Source organism: Ursus americanus, chromosome 22 (genome assembly GCF_024610735.1).
Source record: "Ursus americanus isolate L20-20 chromosome 22, mUrsAme1.1.p, whole genome shotgun sequence".
Taxonomy (NCBI): Eukaryota; Metazoa; Chordata; class Mammalia; order Carnivora; family Ursidae; genus Ursus; species Ursus americanus.
The window spans coordinates 51,419,874-51,441,175 of NC_142148.1; the positions used below are offsets into that span (position 1 = coordinate 51,419,874).

At 52.2% G+C, this 21,302-nt stretch overlaps 1 protein-coding gene across 1 annotated transcript in view; it reads left to right on the forward strand.

Moving 5' to 3' along the window:
* Positions 1-8,905: 8,905 nt before the first annotated feature.
* The window catches only part of LOC148108145 (uncharacterized), an 81,876-nt gene continuing 69,479 nt past the window's right edge, over positions 8,906-21,302 (forward strand). Inside the window, exons 1-2 of the mRNA XM_087853890.1 lie at positions 8,906-9,327; positions 13,957-14,054. Of these exons, the coding sequence (XP_087710016.1) occupies positions 8,906-9,327; positions 13,957-14,054 (520 nt within the window). The remainder of the gene's footprint in view (positions 9,328-13,956; positions 14,055-21,302) is intronic.

The following is a 21,302-nucleotide window of genomic DNA, read 5'->3' on the forward strand; positions in this document are numbered from 1 at the left end:
GTCTGGGCTTCCACAGGCCGTCCTCACCCAGGCCACCCCATCCCTGCACAGGAGCAAAAGAGAGTGTCTCAGGGACCCAGAAGCTGTCCCACCAACCACAGGACAGCTGTGGGCCTAGAGGCTGAACAGCAGACATGGATGGTGGGGGAGCTGTTGTCACATCATCCCTGAAAGGTAAGCCTGGACCAGGGGAGGGCCATCTGTGCAGGAGGAGCTGCGTGTGGGGAGGGTGGGGACACCTGCTTAGAAGCTGGGGTGCTCCCCTCCTCCCTAAATGAACTAGGCCCAGAAAGGGTCTGGAGGACAGAAGCTGGACCCTTGAGGCCCCACTGTGTGCTGGGCTGTGTCTCTGCCCAGCTCCATGCTCAGCTCCATTGGGCTTCCATCCTGCTCTGTCCTGGCCTCCTTCTGGTTTCCAAAGCTTCCAGGAAAGGGCAGGAGGAGGGAAGTGTTGGGATGGGCCGGGAACTGCCTGTTCTCTGAGTTCCACTGGGACAACCCAGAAACTGGGGCAGGGAGGCCCAGACAGAAAGGAAAAAGAGGGGAGGGGAAGGGAGGGGAGGGAAAGCAGGGGAGAAGGAGAGGAGGAAGGGAGGGGAGAGTGGGAGGGGAGAGGAGAGGAGAGGGGGAGCAAAAGGGAGGGAGAGGGAGGGGGGAGAGGGGAGAGAAGGCCAGGAGAAGGGGAGGAGAGGGAGGAGAAAGAGGGGTGGAAGGGAGGGGAGAGGAGCCCAGAGAGGGGGAAGGGAGACCTGGCATCCTGGAAGATGCTGTTTGCAAACTCGCTAGGGGGAGTGTCTGGCGTGAATGGCGGCCAGGAGGGGTCAGTGTGGGTGTGTGGAGCAGAGCATGTGAGCAGGAGTGTGTAAGAATAAGTGTGTGCTTGTGAGTGAGAGCAAGCGAGGGTCTGTGTGAGTGTGTGCGCAGGTGTGAGGGGTGCTGTGGTGACAGCCAACAGAGCCCAGGAGGCCCAGGGACCAGGAAGGCCCCCCCCACCCTGTGTAGGACTTTCCCAAGGCTCTGCCCTCAGCCCAGGAGCTGGGCCCCCCACTCCTGCGTCATCCCCATTCCCCTGGGACAGAGAGGGCCTGTCCCACCTTGGAGGGGACACCCCCACGGGCCCAATGCTGAAGTCACCCCCTGCAGCCCCCTGCAGAGCATCACCCGTTTCACTGACGAGGGCGACTGAGGCCCTGGCAGGGTGCGGCTGAGACGGGAGGTTCACCCCATCGCCCACCTCCTGCCCGGTGGCAGTGAGGGAGCCACGGGGCCGGGCCGCAGCAAGCCCAGGAAGGCCCAGGGTCGCTGGGCAGGACTTTCTGCAGGCACTGGGTCCTAGGAGGAGCCTGGAGGGATAGCAGGACCCTCGGCCATGGCAGGCAAACACAGGGACATGACCTTGTCCTGCATGCATGCACGTGTGTGTGTGTAAGTGTGGCTGGGGGGGAGAGTGGGGAACAGGGACCCTCATCTCCTGGCTCAGTCCCATCTTCCTTTTGCTGGTTCTCCCCCAGCACTGACCCACCATCCCCTGAAACCCCGCCCCACCCTACCCTCTGGGATCCCCGTGGGAGTGCTCCTCCCCAGGACCTTGGCTTCACCCCTGCCAGCTCCCCCACCCCAGCTGCCCAACAGGTTGGAGGGGGTTGAAGTGTCCCCCCAAAATTCATGATCCCCCAGAACCTCAGAATGTGGCCTTATTCGGGAAAAGCATGTTTGCAGATGGCATTAGTTAACACGAGGTCATGTGGGAGCAGGGCGGTCCCTACTTCTAGGGACTGGTGTCCTTGTAGGAGGAAGGGGGACTCACAGAGACACGGGAGGAGGCCACATGGAGACTGAGGCAGAGACGGAGGGGTGCGGCCACAAGCCAGGGAGGCCTGGGGGCCCCAAAGCTGGACGAAGCAGGAAGCATGCTCCCCCAGAGCCTCACAGGGACCCGCCTCGGGGACACCTTGACTTCAGAGCCTCCAGACCCTGGGAGGGTATTTCCTGTTTTCTAAGCCACTTGGTGGTCATTTGTGGTGCAGCCCCAGGACCCAGACACAGGGCTGCCCCCTCCTTCCCTGTCGCCTCCTCACTTCCACCGAGTTCTGGAAAGAGCAAAGCCCCAGTACCTCGGCAGAGGAGGGTTTGTGCAGTGGGGCGGCCCCAGACCCCCACTCAGACCCCCAGCTACAGGTGGCCGCCACCACCCCGGCTTCCCACTCGTGGCGCAGCCCCGGTGTCCCCTGGGTGCTCCAGGGCAGAGACTGAGGCTGGGGAGGGCCACGAGCTCCGGGAGAGGTGCAGGCCACCTCTGATGGGCCACTGGGCTGCAGGACTCCCCGATGGCCTTGCATAATGGAAAGGGACCACGGAATGCTTACGGGCTCCCTCCCTTACCGCACAGACTTGCCCCACAATCCTGCCTGGGCATCTGCTCCCTGGGGGGCCCTGTTCAGTGCTGCCAACACTGCATCGCTCTCCCCACACTGCAGACGCCAAAACCGAGGCTAGAGCAGAGCGGCCTCTCCTGGCCTGCACCCCAGCCTACCCCCTCCGCTAAGCAGCTCTGGGGCAGGCAGTTCCCCCCAGCTGTGGGCCTGGTTGCCATGGCTTCGGAGGAGAAGAAAGAGGAGAGGATTCCTGAGCTGCATCCAGAAAGACAGGCTCGCCCCCCCCCCCCGCCCCTCCTTCCTCACTCCCTTTCTCTGACGTCAAAGTGGCCCTTTGTGTAGCCAGAGGCCCATGCCACTTCCTCCCCTACGGCCATGGCCGGGAGCAAAGGAGGTCAGAGAGCCCAAGGGGCCAGGAAATGAGTCAGGGGACCCCAGCCTGGCCAAGACTTCCTAGAGTGAGGGCTCCAGACCCTCCTTCCCACAGGGAAGGGCCGCCAGCAGCTCTCCTACTAGCCGCTGCTCTCTTGCCTCTGTGCCTTCGGCTATGCAGTTCCCTCCATGTGGGCAGCCCTTCCTCACCCCTCACGTCCAGCCCCACTGGGAAACGTCCCCCTGCATTCTGCACCTGCCTCCATCCCTGCGTCTTCATGGGGCTCTGAGGTCTCCTTTCCACCCGGTGTTCCCAGGGCCGGGATAGGCTGCTGCTCAGTAAATGAGTAGATGTTGCTTCATTGTTGCAATGTCCCCTTCCAGATGAAGAAGGGAAGGAAGGAGGGAGCTGATGAGATGTCAGTCCCCCTGGTTATCCTCCCCCATTCGCACTGGACCCAGCACGTGGGTCCGGCTGTCCTCGTGCTTCCCAGCACAGATCTCCACCCTTTGTGGTCTGTCAGCTTCCTGGCCTATGAGAGTCTCCTTCCTGGGGGAGTGGGTGCTCTCTCCACACCACAGAAGAGTGGGTGCTCAGAGAATGTGTGGGAAGGAAGGAAGGAGGGAAGGAGGGAGGGAGAGAGAGAGGGAGGGAGAGAGGGAGAGAAGGAGGGAGGAAGGAGAGAAGGAAGGAAGGAAAGGAGGGAGGGAGGGAGGAAGAGAGGGAGGAAGGAAGGAAGGGAGGGAGGGAGGAAGGGAGGGAGGGAGGGAGGGCTGGAAGGAGAAGGAGGAAGGAAGGGAGGCAGGCGGGCGGGAGGAAGGGACCCCAGGTTCTGGTCGGGTTCAGGAGTCTCACCCAACCCGTCCAGGACCAGGAGCTCCGGCAGCCCTGACTCTGAGCCAGCCTCAGGGTAAGCAGGAGGTGGCAGGAAGGATGAACATTCGTCCAGGTCTCGGCAGCCCCCACAACGACGCGGGCAGCTAGGTTGAGGGGCTAGAGATGAGGGCACAGGGTCAGGGGGCACGGCTGCCGGCCGCAGGCAGACTGACCGGCACCAGCCACCAGGAGCAGGTTATGCTCAGAAGCCCTCACCTGGGGGGCTGGCTGACAGCAGGCGGGCACGCGGCGGAGGGCCCCGAGCGGTCCCCTTGAGGGCGAGTCCTGCACGCTGGGCTCCAGGCCCAAGGTGGGGAGAAACCAGTCCAACTTTCCACTGAAAATAAATACCCCAGCAGGCCTCTGTGGGTAGGGAGGAGGGCTGGCTGTGTGAATGGCTTGCTTTGCACACTTCCATGATTATCTGAATTTTTACCAAGAGCATAGATTATATACATATTTGTTGAAGAAAAGAAAATAAATATCTGATGACCCCAAGGCCTCTGCCTTCCCTGGAAACTTCTACACTGCTGGGCAGTTGTGACAAAGCCCCAGAAGATCTGTCTTCCCTGGCCCTCAACCCACCTTGGGAACATGTCCTATGGGCTAGACCCCTCACCCAAAGGTGGCCATGCATTTTTTATCAATTTGCTTCTTCATTCCTTCACTACTCTGTGTCAGGCCCATGTCCCCTGAAAGCTGCCAGTCTAACAGGGAGACAGGTACGAGGACCACATACCCACCATGCCACCGAAGAATGTGGTGTAGAAGTATAGCTGTGGGAGTAGTCAAGGAGGGCATCACAGAGGAGGTGACCTTTGAATGGGGCCTTGAAGAGCGAGTAAGAGTTTGTCAGAAGGAAAGCGGGTAGGGGAAGGACGTTCCAGGCAGCAAGGAGAGTGTGAGCTCCAATGTGGATGTGATCGAGGTGCCAGGAGGAGTCTGGGGCAAAAGGGACACGAGTGTGGGGCAGGGTTAGCAAGAGATCAGGCTGGATGGGTGTGGAAACCAAAATCACAAAATGCCTAGATGCCGGGCAAGGGGCTTGCAGATTTTCCTTTGGGCCAATGACTGTGAACTTGCTCACCAAGGACACAGCTTTGGGTTTTGGGTTATTTATTTTTTTTTCTAAGATTTATTTATTTATTTGTCGGAGAGAAAGAGAGCACAAGCAGGGGGAGCAGCAGGCAGAGGCAGAGGGAGAGGCAGGCTCCCTGTGGAGCAAGGAGCCTGCTGTGGGACTCGATCCCAGGACTTTGGGATCGTGACCTGAGCCGAAGGCAGACGTTTAGCTGGCTGGGCCACCCAGGCGCCCCTGGGCTCTGGATTCTGACCCACAGGCCACGCTTGGAAGTTCCCAGCTGGTTCTGACCAACTCCCGGGGTTGGTGTCCACTGCTGTAGCTGGGGTCATTGCAAATGTGAGAGTGACAGGATCCGGCTAAAGGCTTGGGAGGACAGTGATCTGCCTGAGGCCCCAGGGATAAGGGGCAGAGCCGGCCTCCAACCCAGGTCACTCTGACCCCAAGACCACCCCTGCTGTCTGTCAGCGTGGGCTGGGGCCTCGTGCTCCCTTTGCTCATGTGCTCAGGGGCTTCCAGGGTCTGGCCCTGCTGCACTCAGGGACACAAAGGTACCAAGTCATGTTTCAGGCACTTTGTCTCCAGAAGGGAGCATGAAGCTGTCCTCCGAGCTCCCACTCCCAGCCCCTTCCAGGGGCAGCTCCTGACTTCCTTTCCCTCTCCACACAGCATGGGGTGTCCTCGGAGGCTACCCTGAAAGAGCAGACTTTGGCATGAGACAGACCCGAGTTCACGTCCAGGCTGTACCTGGAGGGGACAGGAGGGTCTCAGGCAAGCACGTGCTCCTCCAAGCTTAGCGTCCTCACCTGTAAGCAGGGGTGGAGGGTGGGGAGAGAAAGCATCCCTCAGGGGATGGGAGAAGAGCTTCAGCACAAGGACCTGGGCGCGGGGCCAGGTGCGGAGCCGAGCCTGAGCAAAGCTCACTCCCTTCCGGCTGCCTGCAGGTGCGCCCGGGCTTCACACCTGCCTCACCCTATTTGGAGCAGGATCATGGGGGAGTTTCCACGCGGAAGGGCTGTGTCTGCTGCCAGTTAGGGTGCAAGGGAATTACACGCAGGGTGCAGACGTGTTCTCTGATGACTTCATGAGCGAGGCATGCTTGGGCAGAAAGGTCTCTATTCTCTGAGGCCGGGGACTGTAAAGCTGCAAGACTCTGAGGACTGACCCTGAGCAGTGGTGTTCAGTCCCCTTGGGTGCTGAATACGTTTTGCCAGCAACGCCTTGTGTGGGTGCCCAGTCTATACAACGGATAAAAACTGGGCCGCTCTGCTTGAAGAGGGGGTGTGGAAGGCGGTCCTGGGGAAAGGTCCAGGGTCCCATTTTCCCTGTAGCCCTGGATCCTGGGGAGATGGGGTTGGAGCTGCTCCTGGCTGTGGATCGGGGTAGCTGGGGAGCAGAGCACTGTGGACAGAGTCCAGCAGCCGATATTTACCAGCTGGTATGAAAGGACTTCTGTATCCTCAAAACCGCATGCTGGTGCCAGTGTGGCTGGGCCAGGGAGCTCATGTTTCACAGCAAGAAGTCAGTCTCTACAACAACAATGATCATATGTCTTTGTGAAAAATCATAATGATGTCAACCTTTTAATGTCCCCACGGTCTCTTCTCTTAAACTTGAAGGGATGTTTTATTGAAAACCTCTCTTGTCTAGAAGAACTATTCATATGAATCCAGCAATTCCATTAGCTTCCCTTTCTTTTTCCTTTGTTAAATTCAAGTACAATTACATAAATATAGTACCAATATATGATTCTTCTGGTTTTGTAAGTCTTTCTACCTATCTGTTCCTCACCCATCCTTCTGTTTGTGTATTTGCATGTAAGTCCCCCGAAATGATGTTCACCTAATGCCAGTGGTTATTTCTGGCAGGTGGGACTGGGGCTGGGTTCTCAATTCCATCTTGGGGATTTTTGGCATGTTGTGAATTCTTTGTTATGAGCAGGTAGCACTTTTATTTTGTTTTAATGGTTTTTTTTCTTAAAAAGTAAGATGGAAAGAAAGCATTAAGATCATTAACCAGAATTCATTCTGGAAACTGAGTACTGAGTACTAAAGCCAGTGATGACTGCTATTTTTCTTTTTAATTTCTAAAATCAAGGGAAAACTATTTTACTTTTAAAATGAGGGGGAAAGGACATTGTGGAGATCGTGAATCAAAAGCGGCTGGCAATGATCTATTCATCGACAAATATTTATTGAACAACTTAATGCCAGGGTCCCGTGTTTCCCGTTCTCTTATAACTTCAGGTTTTCAGTCCCCGCATTCTGTAAAACCTTTTCTATCACACAGTCCCTGTAATTCTTATAGGCTGCCACTAGGTGGCAGTATGCACACCCGTATTCTGGGTGGCGCTGTGCTGCGCTGCTCAAGTCAGGTAAGATTTCAGTTCAAGACACCTATTACTGCTTTGTAAGTTCTCATTGGCAGAATTATGTCATATATATCGATATGCATATATCGATATATACCTATATAGCTACATCTGTGTCTATATCTATATCTAAAATCTGCAGTATCTATATACAGATACAGATATATTTTAGGATTGGGAACATTACAATTAAGGGTGCTCGACTACTTGTCTTCCTCAAATCAACACTCCAGACACAAGTCAAACAACAGACTAAAGCAAACAAACACGATACTTCTGCACACGAGACAGGGTGGCCTAGAGGCCAAGCACCCCAGCTTTGGAAGCCAATAGATAGGAGTCCAAATCCTGGATTCATCCATCATTTGCTTCATCACCTTAGTCAAATTACTTGAGATCCTTTGGCCTCAGTGTCCTTGTTTCAGTGCTGGGGATCTAATGGAGTCTGAATCACGGGGTTGTTCTGAGAGTTAAGTGAAATGGGGTAGGGAAAGAAATGAGGATCTAGCTGTTAGTATTCCTGCAGTCATTTCCACCTAGAAAACTCCTACTCATACCTGAAGACCCAGCTCAAAGGTCTCCTCCTCAGTGAAGCCCCTGCTAACTTTCTCGCAGGGAGTGAGACACTCCAGAGGGAGGAGAGTTCCAGGTGGAGCAAACTCTGGGGACCAAGGCCCTGGGGCTCACATTCAGAGACACACTTCCTTGCAAACTTGGATGGAGTTAAAAAAATTCTACAAATAACCGTAACACATTTCATTAAAGAACAACAAAAACATATATAGTAAAACTCTTGCTAAACAAAATTGTTTTATTTTACCTGCTTCTGTTACAACTAGAGTCAAATGATAGCTTCTGAGGACAGAACGGTGGGTTACCTTTTTGGGCTTCAGGAGTTCACCTTTGAAAAGGAGTGTGGCCCTAACCTGCCTCCTGGCTTGTGGTGAGGATCAAAGTGACACCATAAAGATGAAAGTTGCCCTGCCTCTGGTTTCATTTCCTACCGCAAGGTTGTCATTTTTTTTTTTTTTTTTTTGAAGAACACAAATCAGGTATTACTTCCTGCTTGAAACCCTCCCCAGGCTCCCTGCGGTCTAAAGAACAAAGGCCAGGCTCCTAAGGATGCCTGAAGAAGCCCCTGGACAAGTGCATTTTTGCCCCTTCCACTCGGTGTCCTGGGTCTGCTCAGCTGCCCTCGGCTGGTGACTCCCAGATCCCCGGGGTCCTCCTCTTCTGTCTCCCAGATCCCCGGGGTCCTCCTCTTCTGTCTCCAGCCCCGAGACCAGCGCGCAGGCCCCACATCTGTCTACCTCCAGCCGCCTCCCACAGCCTCTTTCAGGCCGTCTTCCAGGTTCCAATCTAAGTACAGCCCAGCTGATGCCACGGAACACACCCCTGAGCCTCACTCTCCTGTGTGCAGAGGGGCCTGGGACACCTAACTCCTCAGGGTGGGCAGGAAGTCTGGCGAAGACACGCGTGAGGACTCGGGCCAGGCCCCGGCCCACTGCGGGGCGCGACTGCGCGGGTTCCGGCCCTGGGGCTGGGCTGCAGGGCGGCGGGCTAGGGCGGCCCTGCAAAGGGGCCGCGTCCGGGCTGTGCGGGGCAGGGCAGCGGGTGGGAGGGCTTCCCCGAGATCGGTCCAACCCCGCCGGCCCAGAGTGCCGCTGGTGGGAGCCCCGGGACCTCAGTTCGGCGGGCCGCCCCTCCCGGCCCCGCCGAGGCTTCCCCGGACTCGGCCACCACACGCGCGCTCAGTCCCTCGCAGTCCTGAATGCCCGGCGCGACTGTCCGGCGCGGTCTCGGGAGCGTAGCCCTGTGGCTTGCTGGGCATGCGCGGAGCGCCGGGCGCATGCCCGGTCCTGGGGTGGGGGGAGGGCGGAAGCTCGGCGCGGGGACGCGGCCGGGCGCGCGCCGTGGCGGTGAAGCACGCCTCAGCCGGTCGCCGCGCATGCGCGACCTGCGCCGACGCAGCACGCCCTGAGGGCGCTATCCCGCCGCCGCCGCCGCCGCCGCCAGCCCGCCGCCGCCGCCAGCCCGCCGCCGTCGCCAGCCCGCCGCCGCCGCCAGCTCGCCGCCGCCGCCAGCCCGCCGCCGCCGCCTCCGCCGCCAGTCCGCCGCCGCCGCCGCCGCCGCCGCCGCAGGGACCGCTGCGCGCCCGCGGCGTGAGGCGTGGGAGGGAGCACCGCCTGTCGGTTCGCGGCGCCGCCTCGGAGTGGTCTGCCCTCGCCTCCCGGCGCCCGGCGCGGTTCGAGTGAGTGCGGGCCTGGGGAGGGGGCCGGGACGCGGGCGGGCGGGCGGGCCGGCTCCTGGAGCTGGGGGTTGGCAGGGCCTAGCGGGGCCAACCAGCCGGTCCGCGCGGCGGATATGGCGGAGACGGGCCCCTCCCGCGCGGGGCTCGGGAGGCCGAGGATGTGGGGAGGCCGGAGAAGTGGGGAGGACGAGGGAGGGGCCCCGGGAGGACGGCGCTGTGGGGAGGACCGGGGCGCGGGCGGGTCGGGAGATGTGGGGCGGACTGGGGGGTCTCCCGGAGGACGGGGGGGACACGAGAGGCCAGGGAAGGGGGAGGAGGGGGCGGGTTCTGGGAGAACGGCGCTGGGTGGAGGACGGACTTGTGGGGAGGTCGGTGGGCTCTGGCAGGCCTGGGGACGAGGGGAGGCCGGGGGCTCGGGTAAACGGGGAGGTTTGGGGGACATGAGAAGGCCTGGGGGTGTTCGTGAAAGATGGGGAGGTTGGTGGATTCGGGGGTCTCGGAGAGACGGAGGGGCTCGAGGCCGGAGCGCACAGGGAGGCCGGGGGCTTGGGGAGGCCAGCAGGCTTCCTTGGGAGCCGGCCAATTGCCTCAAAAACAAAAGGGGGGAGAGAGGAAGGAGGAGGAAGAGGGAAATCCTTGGGGACCTGGAGGGGGGGCGGGGGAATAGCCCTGACCCTATATGGGGACTCACTGGCCCTCAGGGAAGGGCGGGCTTCGCACCCGGGTCCGCGCGGGCTCCTTCCCCGCAGCTGGCGCGCAACTTGCTGTGGCCCTGTGGTTTTCGGGGCGAAAGCCCTGGAGACCTCGTTGATTCATTGTGCCTCCAAGTTTACCTCTTCCCAACCCAGCCCCCAGCTCTGCTTCTGGCTTAGGTGGAAGAAGGACTTGCTGTTTCTTTCTCTCTCCTTTCTTTTCTCAGGAGGAGGAGTGAGTGTGTGTGTGTGTGTGTGTGTGTGTGTGTGTGTGTGTGTGTGTTGGTTTTATTTAATTGGAGGATTTAGCTTAATGCACTAAGGGTAAAAAGAAATTTTTTTTAAGTCATTTCAACAGTGTCTCATTCTTGCATAGTTAGCCTGCAGCTGGGTTTTTGGCAGTGAGACTAAGATAATAGTAATGTAGTAATTGTGGGAACTGGTTGAAATACATTCAAGCTGAAGGCGGTGTAAGGATTTGGGGATCTGTACTTAAGACGACCAACGCTGGGATTCTTAGGTAGAATGTTGGGATTTTCTCTTCTTCAAAAGGAGTAATTCTAAAGTACTAGAAAGCAGGTGTCCTGATACCCAAGCCGGCACTCTTTTCATATTACGCAATGCGTACAATGTCAAGCAAGTGTCATCAGGTCTTGGGTTCCATATCCATTAGTGATAGCCAGACTATTAAAGTTCTGTAAGCCCCTGGTGAACTTTTCATCTTTTGGGGAGAATGAGGATATAGGAGAAATATTTGTTTTCTCAGGTGTGAAAAAAAGTTGTAACTCTTTAAAGGCAAGCAAGGCCCATATGTCTTTGAATTTTAGTTCTCCGGAAGGATAACAGGTATGTGTAGTAGATACTCAGTAACCAAATAAATGCAAAAAAATAAAAAAAAACCTTTGCTTTTGTGTATACTCTTGTAGCAGGCGTTGTACTGGACTCTGCAGGGTGATAACTGGATGAGAAATGATCCTCTCCAAAGGTCTTTGCAGCCGAGGGAGGGAGACAGAGAAGTCAGTCAGTGATGATGGTACAGTGGGTAAGTCCTGTGATAGAGGTGTGCCCAGGGCATTATGACGGGTACTCATCTTTCTTCAGTCCCCCACATTCTTAACCCTTTTTATACCTATTGTTATTTCCCCTCTACCCCAGACCTATTTTCCCCATACCTTCCAGTAGCCTCTTAGTAATTTTTCTTCATGGTCATACAGACTCATCTCTTCTTCACATTTGATTTCTGGCTTACAGTTTCCTGGAGATCTCCGTTATCTTCTTTTCTGAGCTGCTTGCTCCTTCGGTCTTTTATTGTGTTGTCCCTGGATGTTCCTTTGTTCTCATCGTTTGGCTTTTGTCCAGAGTTGGATTTTATGTTTGTGGCAACTCTTGTCTTTGTCTTTCTTCACTGACTTCTTCCTTTTGGTGGCGTTAATTACTTTAAAAAGATAGTACAGTGTTTTTGGACAAGTTGAAGACAGCCTTCAGCATGCCCTCCTCTTGAGCAACACTGCTCCGGCTTGGACTTGTTTCCCTCTCTCCTGGTGCACAGCCACCATTCTGGAATCTCCCTTCATCGTCATCCTGGGGATTCCCTTATCCCTTCTAATGGAAGCTCATGCCTTGCTCATTTTTTGTTGATGCTCGTGTTTTGGTGGAAGACTTTCTCCAGGGGCTTTCTGACATAGGATGCTTAGGAGGCAAACCTTTTGGGACCATGCATGATTGAAACTTGATTGATGGTTTCGCTGGGTATAGAGTTCTGTATTGGAATTCATTTTTGTTCATAAATTCAAAGATTGCTCCATTGCCTTCTTGTTTTCATGTTACTGTTTTAGAATTCAGAAGCTATTCTCATTTTTCCTTCGTACTAAACTTTTACCCCCCTCCCATCTTTAGAAGCTTGTAGGAGTTTTACAATTTGTCCAAGTCTTTTGAAATGTCGTGATGGTGTACCTTGTGTGGTCGGTTTTCATCCACTGTGCTGCATATTCAGCGGGTCCCTTCATTCTGGTAACTGGGAGTTTTCAGTTCTGGGAATACTCTTTGGCATTACTGTGCTGAGGTTTTCTCTCTTGCTTTTCCTTATTTTGTTTTTCTGGAAGTCTTATTATCCAGAACTTGGCTGTCCTGGGCAAAGGTTGTAATTATCTTAATACCTTTTTCTTCTTTTTCTTCTTCCTTCCTTTGCTCCTCCTTCTCTGCCTTTTTTTGGGGGGGGGTCTTTTTATTCTCTGTTCAGAGAGGTGACTTCAGTTTGACTTAAGCTTTTCTTTAGTTTATTATTTCTGATTTCAGAAAGGTTCTTTAGATTTCCAAGGGCTCTTTTTCTATTTTTCTAGAAGAACATCCTGTTTTTCTTTATTGATTGCAGTGTTGTCTTACCTCTATATTATTGATAGTTTGTATAGTCTCTGTTTCTTTTAGGTTGTTTCCTTCCTTTTCCTGTCTGACGTGGTGGGGCCCTTTGACTTTTACATCAGGGTATTCTGGGTGGGCCATGTGTTGAGGGTCCCCAGGGTTAGTATCTTTAGATCTGTCTTTTGGAGCTGATCAGATTCCCCAGAAATATTCTCCAGTCTCTTTCCGGCACAATTCTGACTTCAGAATCTGGAAGCCAGCGGTGTGCGTGTGTGGTCTGTTGTAGGAGAGCTGGAGAATTCACTGTTCACTGTATATACGGTCATTAAGTCCAGCTCTGTTCAGTGCAGCTGGGCAGGGTGACTTCAGTCCATAGACGCCTCTACTTTTCCGGGGAATGCCCCCTCCCATCTTCTTTCAGAGTGAGGGGGCGTCACGTTGTGCCTGGCGTTGAGGTTCTGGTTTCAGCTTCCATGGCCTTCCCCGGCTCCTCTGTATTTGAGGCTATGCCTTCTTTACCCCCGTTCTGTCTACACTGCTGCTGCCACTTCTGGTCTTCTAGGACACTGCTGTGCAAGTGGAAGTGGTTCCCGTGTGTTCCACTGCTGAATTAGGACCTGGCTTTCTTGGGCCTGCTGCGTCATTTACTCTACTTCAGTCTGTTATAGTTTCTGTCTCCTCCAGGTTTCTTCTTTTTACTTTTTTGTTTTTGTCTCAATCTTCCATGTTAGAAGATTTCCTCAGTACTTCAGAAATCTTGGCTTTTTTCTCCTTTCAGTTCTCCCTGTGCTGTTTCAAACATTTTTTAAAAATATTTTATTTATTTACTTATTTGAGGGAGTGAGTGTATGCACAGGAGAGAGAGCAGAGAGCACAAACGGGGAGGGGCAGAGGGAGAGGGAGAAGCAGACTCCCTGTTGAGCAGGGAGCCTGACCTGGGGCTCCATCCCTGGACCCTGGGATCATGACCTGAGCTGAAGGCAGATGCTTAACAGACTGAGCCACCCAGGCGCCCCTGTTTAGAACATTTTTAAAAAATATCTCTGTAGTATAGTTTTGATGGAAGGCAGTGGAACAGATGTCTATACTCTGTCATTGTATCGTGCACTTATTAGCCAACCACACCCTGTTAATTTATGATTTTTGATATGTTTGAATAGTTTCCAGTTGCTTCACATGTATTTCTTTTTTTTTTTTTTTTTAAGATTTTATTTATTTATTTGACAGAGAGAGACAGCCAGTGAGAGAGGAAACACAGGCAGGGGGAGTGGGAGAGGAAAAAGCAGGCTCCCAGCATAGGAGCCTGATGTGGGGCTCGATCCCAGGACTCTGGGATCACGCCCTGAGCCGAGGGCACACGCTTAACGACTGAGCCACCCAGGTGCTCCTTCCTGTGTGTTTCTTAAGTAGAAATAGGTTTGAAGACAGGGACGTGGTGCCCTCTTCTCACCCCTCATCCCAGGCGTTGCCCAGTAGGCTTGCGTGGGAGGTGATGGAACTGGCTGAGGGGTGAGTTCAGTAGAGCTTCAAGAAGTGAAAGGAAGGGGGTTTTAATGCGCATGTTGTCTCTCCTTGTCAGGTTCTCTGAGGACTATGGAAAGAGGAAAGAGAAACCGGGAGCATTTCCTTTAAACCCACGTTTGATTTCTTCACAGAGTTACCGTGGCCTTCAGAACTGTGAGTATAATTCTCTTGCTACATTTGTGTTTTGGTTTTTCCTTTTGTTTTCATTTTTCTTTCATCTGTCTTAAGGTTTCTTTGACGTATACTAGAAACAAATAAAAGCTAGTTGATTTGCAGAGTAGGTGAGGGAAGAAATATTAGTTGTTTAGTGCCTTTTATGTGTGGAGAGAGGCAGGCAGGATGACAGTCCTGTCCCTGATAGTTGTGACAGTAGCAGCATGTGCCCTAGAAGAGTGGCCCAACAGGGTCAGCACTGGGCCATCCAGCTCCTAGGTGAGTCTCTGGCAGTAATCCCCTGAATGAGGCTACCCTTTGCCCCTGTTTCACATTTGCATAACTGAAACAGAGGTTAAAGGTTACTAAGTTAGTAAAAAGCAAAGCTGGGATTCAGACTCAGTCTGGCTTTGGAGCCTGTGCTTTTTACTTCTGTTTTATTCTTATGGGCTCTGGATTCAGATGTTGGCTTGGCTGCTTACTTACTAACTTCACTAACTACCGAAACCTAGCTTTCTCTCCATGCGAACTCTTCACTGACTACTTAAACCTAGCCCTTTCCTCTGACAAAGGGTGCTCTCCCAGGGTTGTGGTGAAGATGCCATAAGAAATGTGAAATGTGCTCAGCTTTCACAAATGTTAGCAATTGCTATTTGGTGGCAGTTCCCCCACTTTAACGAGAGGAAAACTAAGCCCCAGAGATTGGGTTATTTGTGATTTGTTAATTTGTAACCTTGGCACTTGTGCTGCACTCCACAGTTGGGAGGTTATAGAATTGAGATTCTATTCCAGTTTGTCTTATTTCCAAAGACTGCTCTTTCTGGTAGGCCTAGTGGTAAATCGAGGACAGATCGTTGATAGAAGATTCATCAATCTGTCTTGTGGTATTAGCATTGGTAAGATTTTAGCTATACATTGCTTTGGTGCAAAAGCCCCATAAACTTAGACTTCATGGATTCAGAATTCAGAATCATTTATAATTACGTTGAATTTGACTTTGGCAAGTGTGTTTGTCTTAGATGTCCAAGGGGCAGGACTCTGGATTGTTTTTCCATTTCCTTCTGGGGGTCAGTTCACTTTCCTCCTTTTTCTCCTTTCTCCCCCAAACCCACTTTTGTTTCTGCCAGGATTAGGTATTAGGGAAGGGAAGAGAAAATTGTGTCCCGAAGTTTCAGTTTCCAAGTAAGGCCTGGAAGTCTTGCTCCTTTTCTCTGATTCCCTCTACCCTTTCTTGGCTATGAGAGGCACCTGTTCTGTGTGCTGTGCCAGGTGTGACTCTGCTGTCTTTTGGAGAAGGCCATGCCCAGCTGTTTACATCCCTTGTCTTCTCCCCACCCTCCCTGCACATTTCGATGTTTCTTCCTGTAACAGTGGGCTATATTTATTGGGTACAAGTCTGTTTCTGCATCTTTAAGGGCAAAGATTTTGTTATTTCGTTTCTGCATGTTTTCTGCTTGACCCATGGGTAGTTTTCACTAAATGCTGGATGAAGTAGTGTTTAATGCTTGCCACAAAATAAGTTCTCTTTTCTTAGTGGATCCAAACAAGAGGGAGAATATCAAGTATAACTTTTCATCAGCATTAGCTATTAAAAATCGTTCGTCATGGTAGAGCCCAAGACAGTTTCATATTTAGCAGAAATTACACAAAATTTTTCTTCTTAATGGGATGTGCAGCAGAACGAAGGCCTGACAGGGAACTGAGAGCCCGTTCTTGGCTCACTGGAACTTTGAGCACCGGGATATAATCTGCTGCTTCTAGTTTGGCGCTCCCCTCCCCTCCACCCCTGTTTGAAAATATGTAAACCCAGGAAAATAACCTTATAACCAGTGTTTCTATAATTGTTTCCCCCAATTCTGGACAACTGGTGAGGCCACACGAGTAAGCCTGGCTTTGTACAGCATCGACTTAATGGTGTTCCTCTGAGATCCGGGGCCCTTGATGTACCTGAGGGCCCTGGTCCACTTGAGCCCCTGCAGGATGGATCAGGTTCTTGGTTCTTGATTTGTTTTGGGGTGTTGCATTCTTAAGGCAGAACTTGGGATGGAGGTGTTTTACAATCAGAATTCTAGGAAAGCAAAGCAAAGTTTTGGAGGAGTTGAATTGCTGAAATATGTATGGAGATTATTTTCAGGGTTAATGGGGTGTGGGGAGGCAGTAGACAGAAAGGAAGGTTGCCCGGAGACCCATCTGAAACCCCCCATTTGGTGAATAAAGATAGGTTATTTAGCGTCAGGGCAGCTGAGAACAATTGACATAGATTGAACTGTGAGGTTCTGGGGCTGTTTGTCCAAACAAAGAGTCGCTAGGGTAAGGCGGTGCTGGCTGTCGGCTCCAGAGGGCAGCTGTCCCTCCCTCAGTGTTGAGCCCTGAGATTCGGCTGAGGTTTGAAAGGCTAGTGTGTTGGGAATAGACACTGGTGGTGGGGGTTGGAGGGTGGGGGAGAGTAGAGGACAACCAGGAGATTGTCGGCACGCTGTTCAGGGAACCAGGTGAGCAGCAGCGGAGGCTGGGATTGGAGCAGGAAAACTGGAGGTGGTGAGAAGCAGTTGGGCCTTGGATGTATTTCAAAGGTAGAAGCAGTAGGATTTGCTGACAGATTGGATAAGGGGTGTGAGGACAAAGGGAGGAGTTGAGTTGACTAGAAAGCTCTTGGCCTGGGCAACTAGATGGGGGGAAGGCTGTGGGTGGAACTTGGTTTAGAGGGGCAGATGGGGAGCTCACTGTAGGCATTTTAAGTTTGTGATTCTGTTAGGGATCCAAGTAGAGATGTCATGTAGGCAGTTGTAAATAGGCATTTGGAGCTTGGAAGAGAAGTCTGAGCTGGAAGTGGCCATGAAAACGCAGGGACGGTCTGTGGTCACCGAGGGAGTGAGCACAGAGAAGACAAGCAAGCCTGAGCCTCGGGTCACTCTGCCATCGAGTGCTCAAGGACGAGCATGAGCAGTGTTTGGCACAGAGCAGGTGTGAAGAAGACCACAAGCACTGGCACCATGGGAAGAAGGGAAGAAGTGTCCAGGAGGAGGATGTGATCAACTCTCTGAAGTGTCAGGAAAGGTCATGATGAGGACTGAGGTTTGGCCTTCGGGTTTGGCGACTTGGAGGACACTCTGGCAAGTGCTCGGCGCCGTGTGGGGGCGTGGTCAGAATGAAAGCCCGCCTGGACGGTGGTGTGAAGGGGGAGAGGGTAGTGAGACAGATTGCATCTGGGTGACTTAGGTCCAGGGTGTACGGTCATCCTCACACTTACTCACCGTCTGGGTGCAGAGCAACGCAGCCGGGTCCCTGAGGTCCGTGGTGGTGTCTTCATGTCACGGGCGGGGAAAGGTCAGGTTCAGAGCTTACAGTAGCTTTCTCAAGAGTACGGAGCCGGCAGGCTGACGCCAGGTCTCAGGCCATGCACGCTGTCCTCAGCTGCCCTGCGTCCTGAGGGTGGAGAGACACTGTTGAAGGGGGAAGGGGGTAGTGTGGTTGAAAAGTTGTAGGAAAACGCTTATGTCCTGCTGGAAGTGCTTCTGTTAGAGATTCTGTTTCTTTTTCTTACTTAGAAATTTCACTTCTATCAGAGGGTGGTACGTGCATGTGTTCAAAAGTAAAACAGTGTTGAATGGTTCATGCAGAACCCAGCGGGCTCCTGTCCTGCCTCCACCATCCGCCTCCCAGAGCTGCCTGGAATCCTGCTTATCTGTTTCTTGTAGCATTTCTGTCCACGGTTCCCAGCAATATCTATGTAGAGGCAGGGCCATCGATGCGTCACTTTTAGAAAAAGTTACATTTTGAACTCCCATCTTCCCCCACATAGTTGTAGCACAATTTTTGTTTAGAGCCATAATTTGGCGAACTGTTTTGACTTTGTTAATGTTGCTCACTATTGAGCTGGTGAATGTAGCATGATTATATTCTCTTTTAGTTCAACTTTTTGTTTTCCTGTTTTCTTGAGCTTAACAGTTGCCACTTTTTTTTTTTTTTCTGTTTGCTTGATATTCTTAAGAGTTCTCACTCTCCCTGACAGTAAGGCCTCTTAATAAAATTTGCCATCTGCTCATGTGTATTCCTTCTGTCTTCACCCCCAGGGACATCTGTTTTCTTGCGTGCTGGACAGGTTACTCTCCCATGGTAGCAGGGTTGAGGTGCGTAGGGCAGATCCTGCAGGACTAGGCGAGACCGGGTAGAGAATCCTGATGGGGAAGACAGTGATGGGGAGCTCAGAGGGAGGGGGACGGTGTCCTCCTGAGGGAGCAGGTCCGGGCATGGTGAGTGGGGCTCGCGGTAGTTGGGGAAAGGCATTCCAGGTGGAGAAGGTGAGAAAAAGCAGAGCGGGAAGAGATCGGTTACTTTTTGTTAACCTACAAAGCCTGTATTGTGGCGCCTCGCTAGGTGGTACATGTTAACTTAGTTAGTGACTATTCCTTTAAGACCTTTAAATAGATTTCCATGGAAAATGTGACATTCAGATCGTTAAAAATCTGTCATAAATTTTTTATTTTTTGAAAGATTTTATTTTTTAAGTAATCTGTACAGCCAGTGTGGGGCTCAAACTTACAACCCCGAGGTCAGGAGTCGTACACTCTACTGACTGAGCCAGCCAGGGGCCCCCGTCATAAATTTTAATATTTTCTTAAAACCTGCGCATAGGATATATCAAGACACTTAAATCCAAGAGATCATCTTAAACTGTTGATTCCATGTATTCATGGAAAAATCTTTATGGACTATCCCGTCACTGAGGCGGCCCAGCCAGTCATCGTGCGGGCGTGACCAGTGCAGCCCCCCGCTGCGGTCGTCAGGCGGGAGCAGGATGAGCGACCACAGGACGTTTCAGAGGCTGCTCTGTGTCTAGCTGGATGCGCAGGATGGTGTGCAGGGAGGCCGCGGTGTCGCGGAGGCGGGCAAGCGCAGCCCTGTCTCCGTGGCTCAGTTAGGGAGGCCCGTCGCGAACTCGGGAACGAGTTGGTGCAGAACCAAGAGTGAGTGGATTGGCTTCTTTTGAAAAGAAGCATCGCGCAGTTTGAAATGCTGAGGCAGGATTATAGGAAATAAAGTCCGTAAGTGCCTTTCAGGACTGCCAACTCCAGGGCACCTTTTACGTAAATGTGCTGCACCTTTTATGTGGGTGCCTGGCTATTCTCATGGACGGTCAGGAGCCTGTGTTTAGTTCAGTGGGTCCGCCGTGTCCAAATGTTACCTGCTTCCTGAAGCTTCTGCTTTATGCTCCAGGCTTTGCGCAGGACACCCTTTATCTTGCCAATAGTAGTTACGTTTGTGATTCAGGAATTCTACGTGAGGGAAGTCGTCAGAATTGTGATACCTGCCGTTTATGTGTGTCATTCATCGTGTGTTTTGAGTTGTGTGTAGTGTTTATAATAACAAGGTAGTGATTACTGCCCCCACGCTGCAGAGGAGAGCCCGGAGCCAGATACCAGTCAGCCCGAGGCTCCACGTGGTGGTGGCAGGCTCTCCTGTTCCTCGACATGAAAGCTTAGCCCTTGCTCTGAAGTGCACGTGGTGCTCCTGTGTGCGGGCTCTGCCTGTGATAGAGAGGGGGAGGGCTGCCGCCCACTGAGCGGTCTGCAGACCCTCAGTATTGTCACGTGCCAGCCGTGCTTCCGCCACGTCGGGATGCGTTGTCACTAGTGTTGCCAACCATTGCACGTGGTTCCCCGTCATTGGTGTTTCTGCTCATACTGAAGAAAGATTATGGATTCATCCCATACTTGTAAAAATGGGAAAATAGGTCTGTTTCTGACCCTAGTAGTAGGCAGGCAGCTTTTCCTGTGATTCTTACACTCTGACTAAGGGGGAGAGAGGATGTTTCTTTCTTTCTACCTGCTTTGGCATATCGTTGCTATCTGCCAGGGGGGAGGGGCAAGTGGGGCGTTGGGAGTGGCGATGGCAAGGAAACATGTTAGATTTGTGTCTCCTGCTCATGAATTCTAAGTGCTTTAACAAAATAGACAAACTTTCCATCATTTCTTCTTTGATAAACTGTCTATTAAAAGGATAGGTGTCTCAGCAAAAAATTCAACTGGAAAAATGGTGAGAAGCTTTGAGTAGATACTTCATCCATTTCCTGTAGATAACAACATGCACACAAAAAGACTCTCCCCATCATCCCTCATTAGGGAAGTGCCCGTGACAGCCGCAGTGGGTAGCGCTGCAGTCCTGTGAGAATGCCTCCCATTCCCACAAAACAAGGCAGCAGAAGGGGACAGTGCCCAGGTGCAGGGCTGTGGGACAGCTAGAACTACATCGCGCTTTGCTGGTGGGGATGCAAAGGGTTATAACCACTTTGAAAAAGTAGTGTGGCAGTTTCTTATAAACTTGAATATATGCTTCTCATACGATCCAGCAGTCCTACATGAAGGCCTTTACCCAAGAGACATGCAAATTTATCTCTACACAAAGGCCTGCATATGATTGCTTATAGCAGCTTTATTCCTATTTACCGAAGATGGAGAACAACTCGGAGGTCCGTCAGGTGGGAAATGCGTGAACAGGTTGCGGTGCACCTGTGCGGTGGGGCAGTCCTTGTACAGCAACACAGAGGTACTGACTGCTGACATCCTCAGCAAAACAGGAGCGCGTCCAGAGTGTTCTGTTACGGGCAAACACAGAGCTCTGTACAACTGTGGTTCCCCCCTGATAACATTCAGATAAAGGCAAAACTATGGGAACAGATTGGATCAGTGGTTGCCGGGGGCTGAGGCTAGGGGAGGAGAGGACTGAGTACAGGAGGGCGTGAGGGTGCTTCGTGGGTGATGGAAGTAGGCCATGTCTGCCCTGTGATGGTGGTCATACACTGCCTGTGTCAGTCAGAACCCAGCGAACAGTGTTTTACTGTATGTAAATTTTACCTCAATAAGCCAAACCCAAAAAAAGGTGGATGACTTATGTATATACACACGTAGGTATTACACACACACACAGGCACACACATTTATACCCACGCTTGAGCTCCCTTTTTCTTTCCAGTGGATTAAATTTAATTTTTCTGGATTAGGTATCCTGAAAGTTTAAATGAAATAGATTGTAGCACAGACACTTTGTGAAAACAGAGGATCTTGGAGTCTTTGGTTGATTTTTACATTCTTATTCACGACCTGAAGGCTTTATAATGTGGTTTGTTTTTGTATAACATGGTTATGTAGTATGGATGTCACGTAATTAGCATAAATAAAAGATGTTTTATCAGTTAAATTATTTTAAGATTCCTTCCATGTTGTTCAGGCTCTTGTAGCTGTGGAGAAA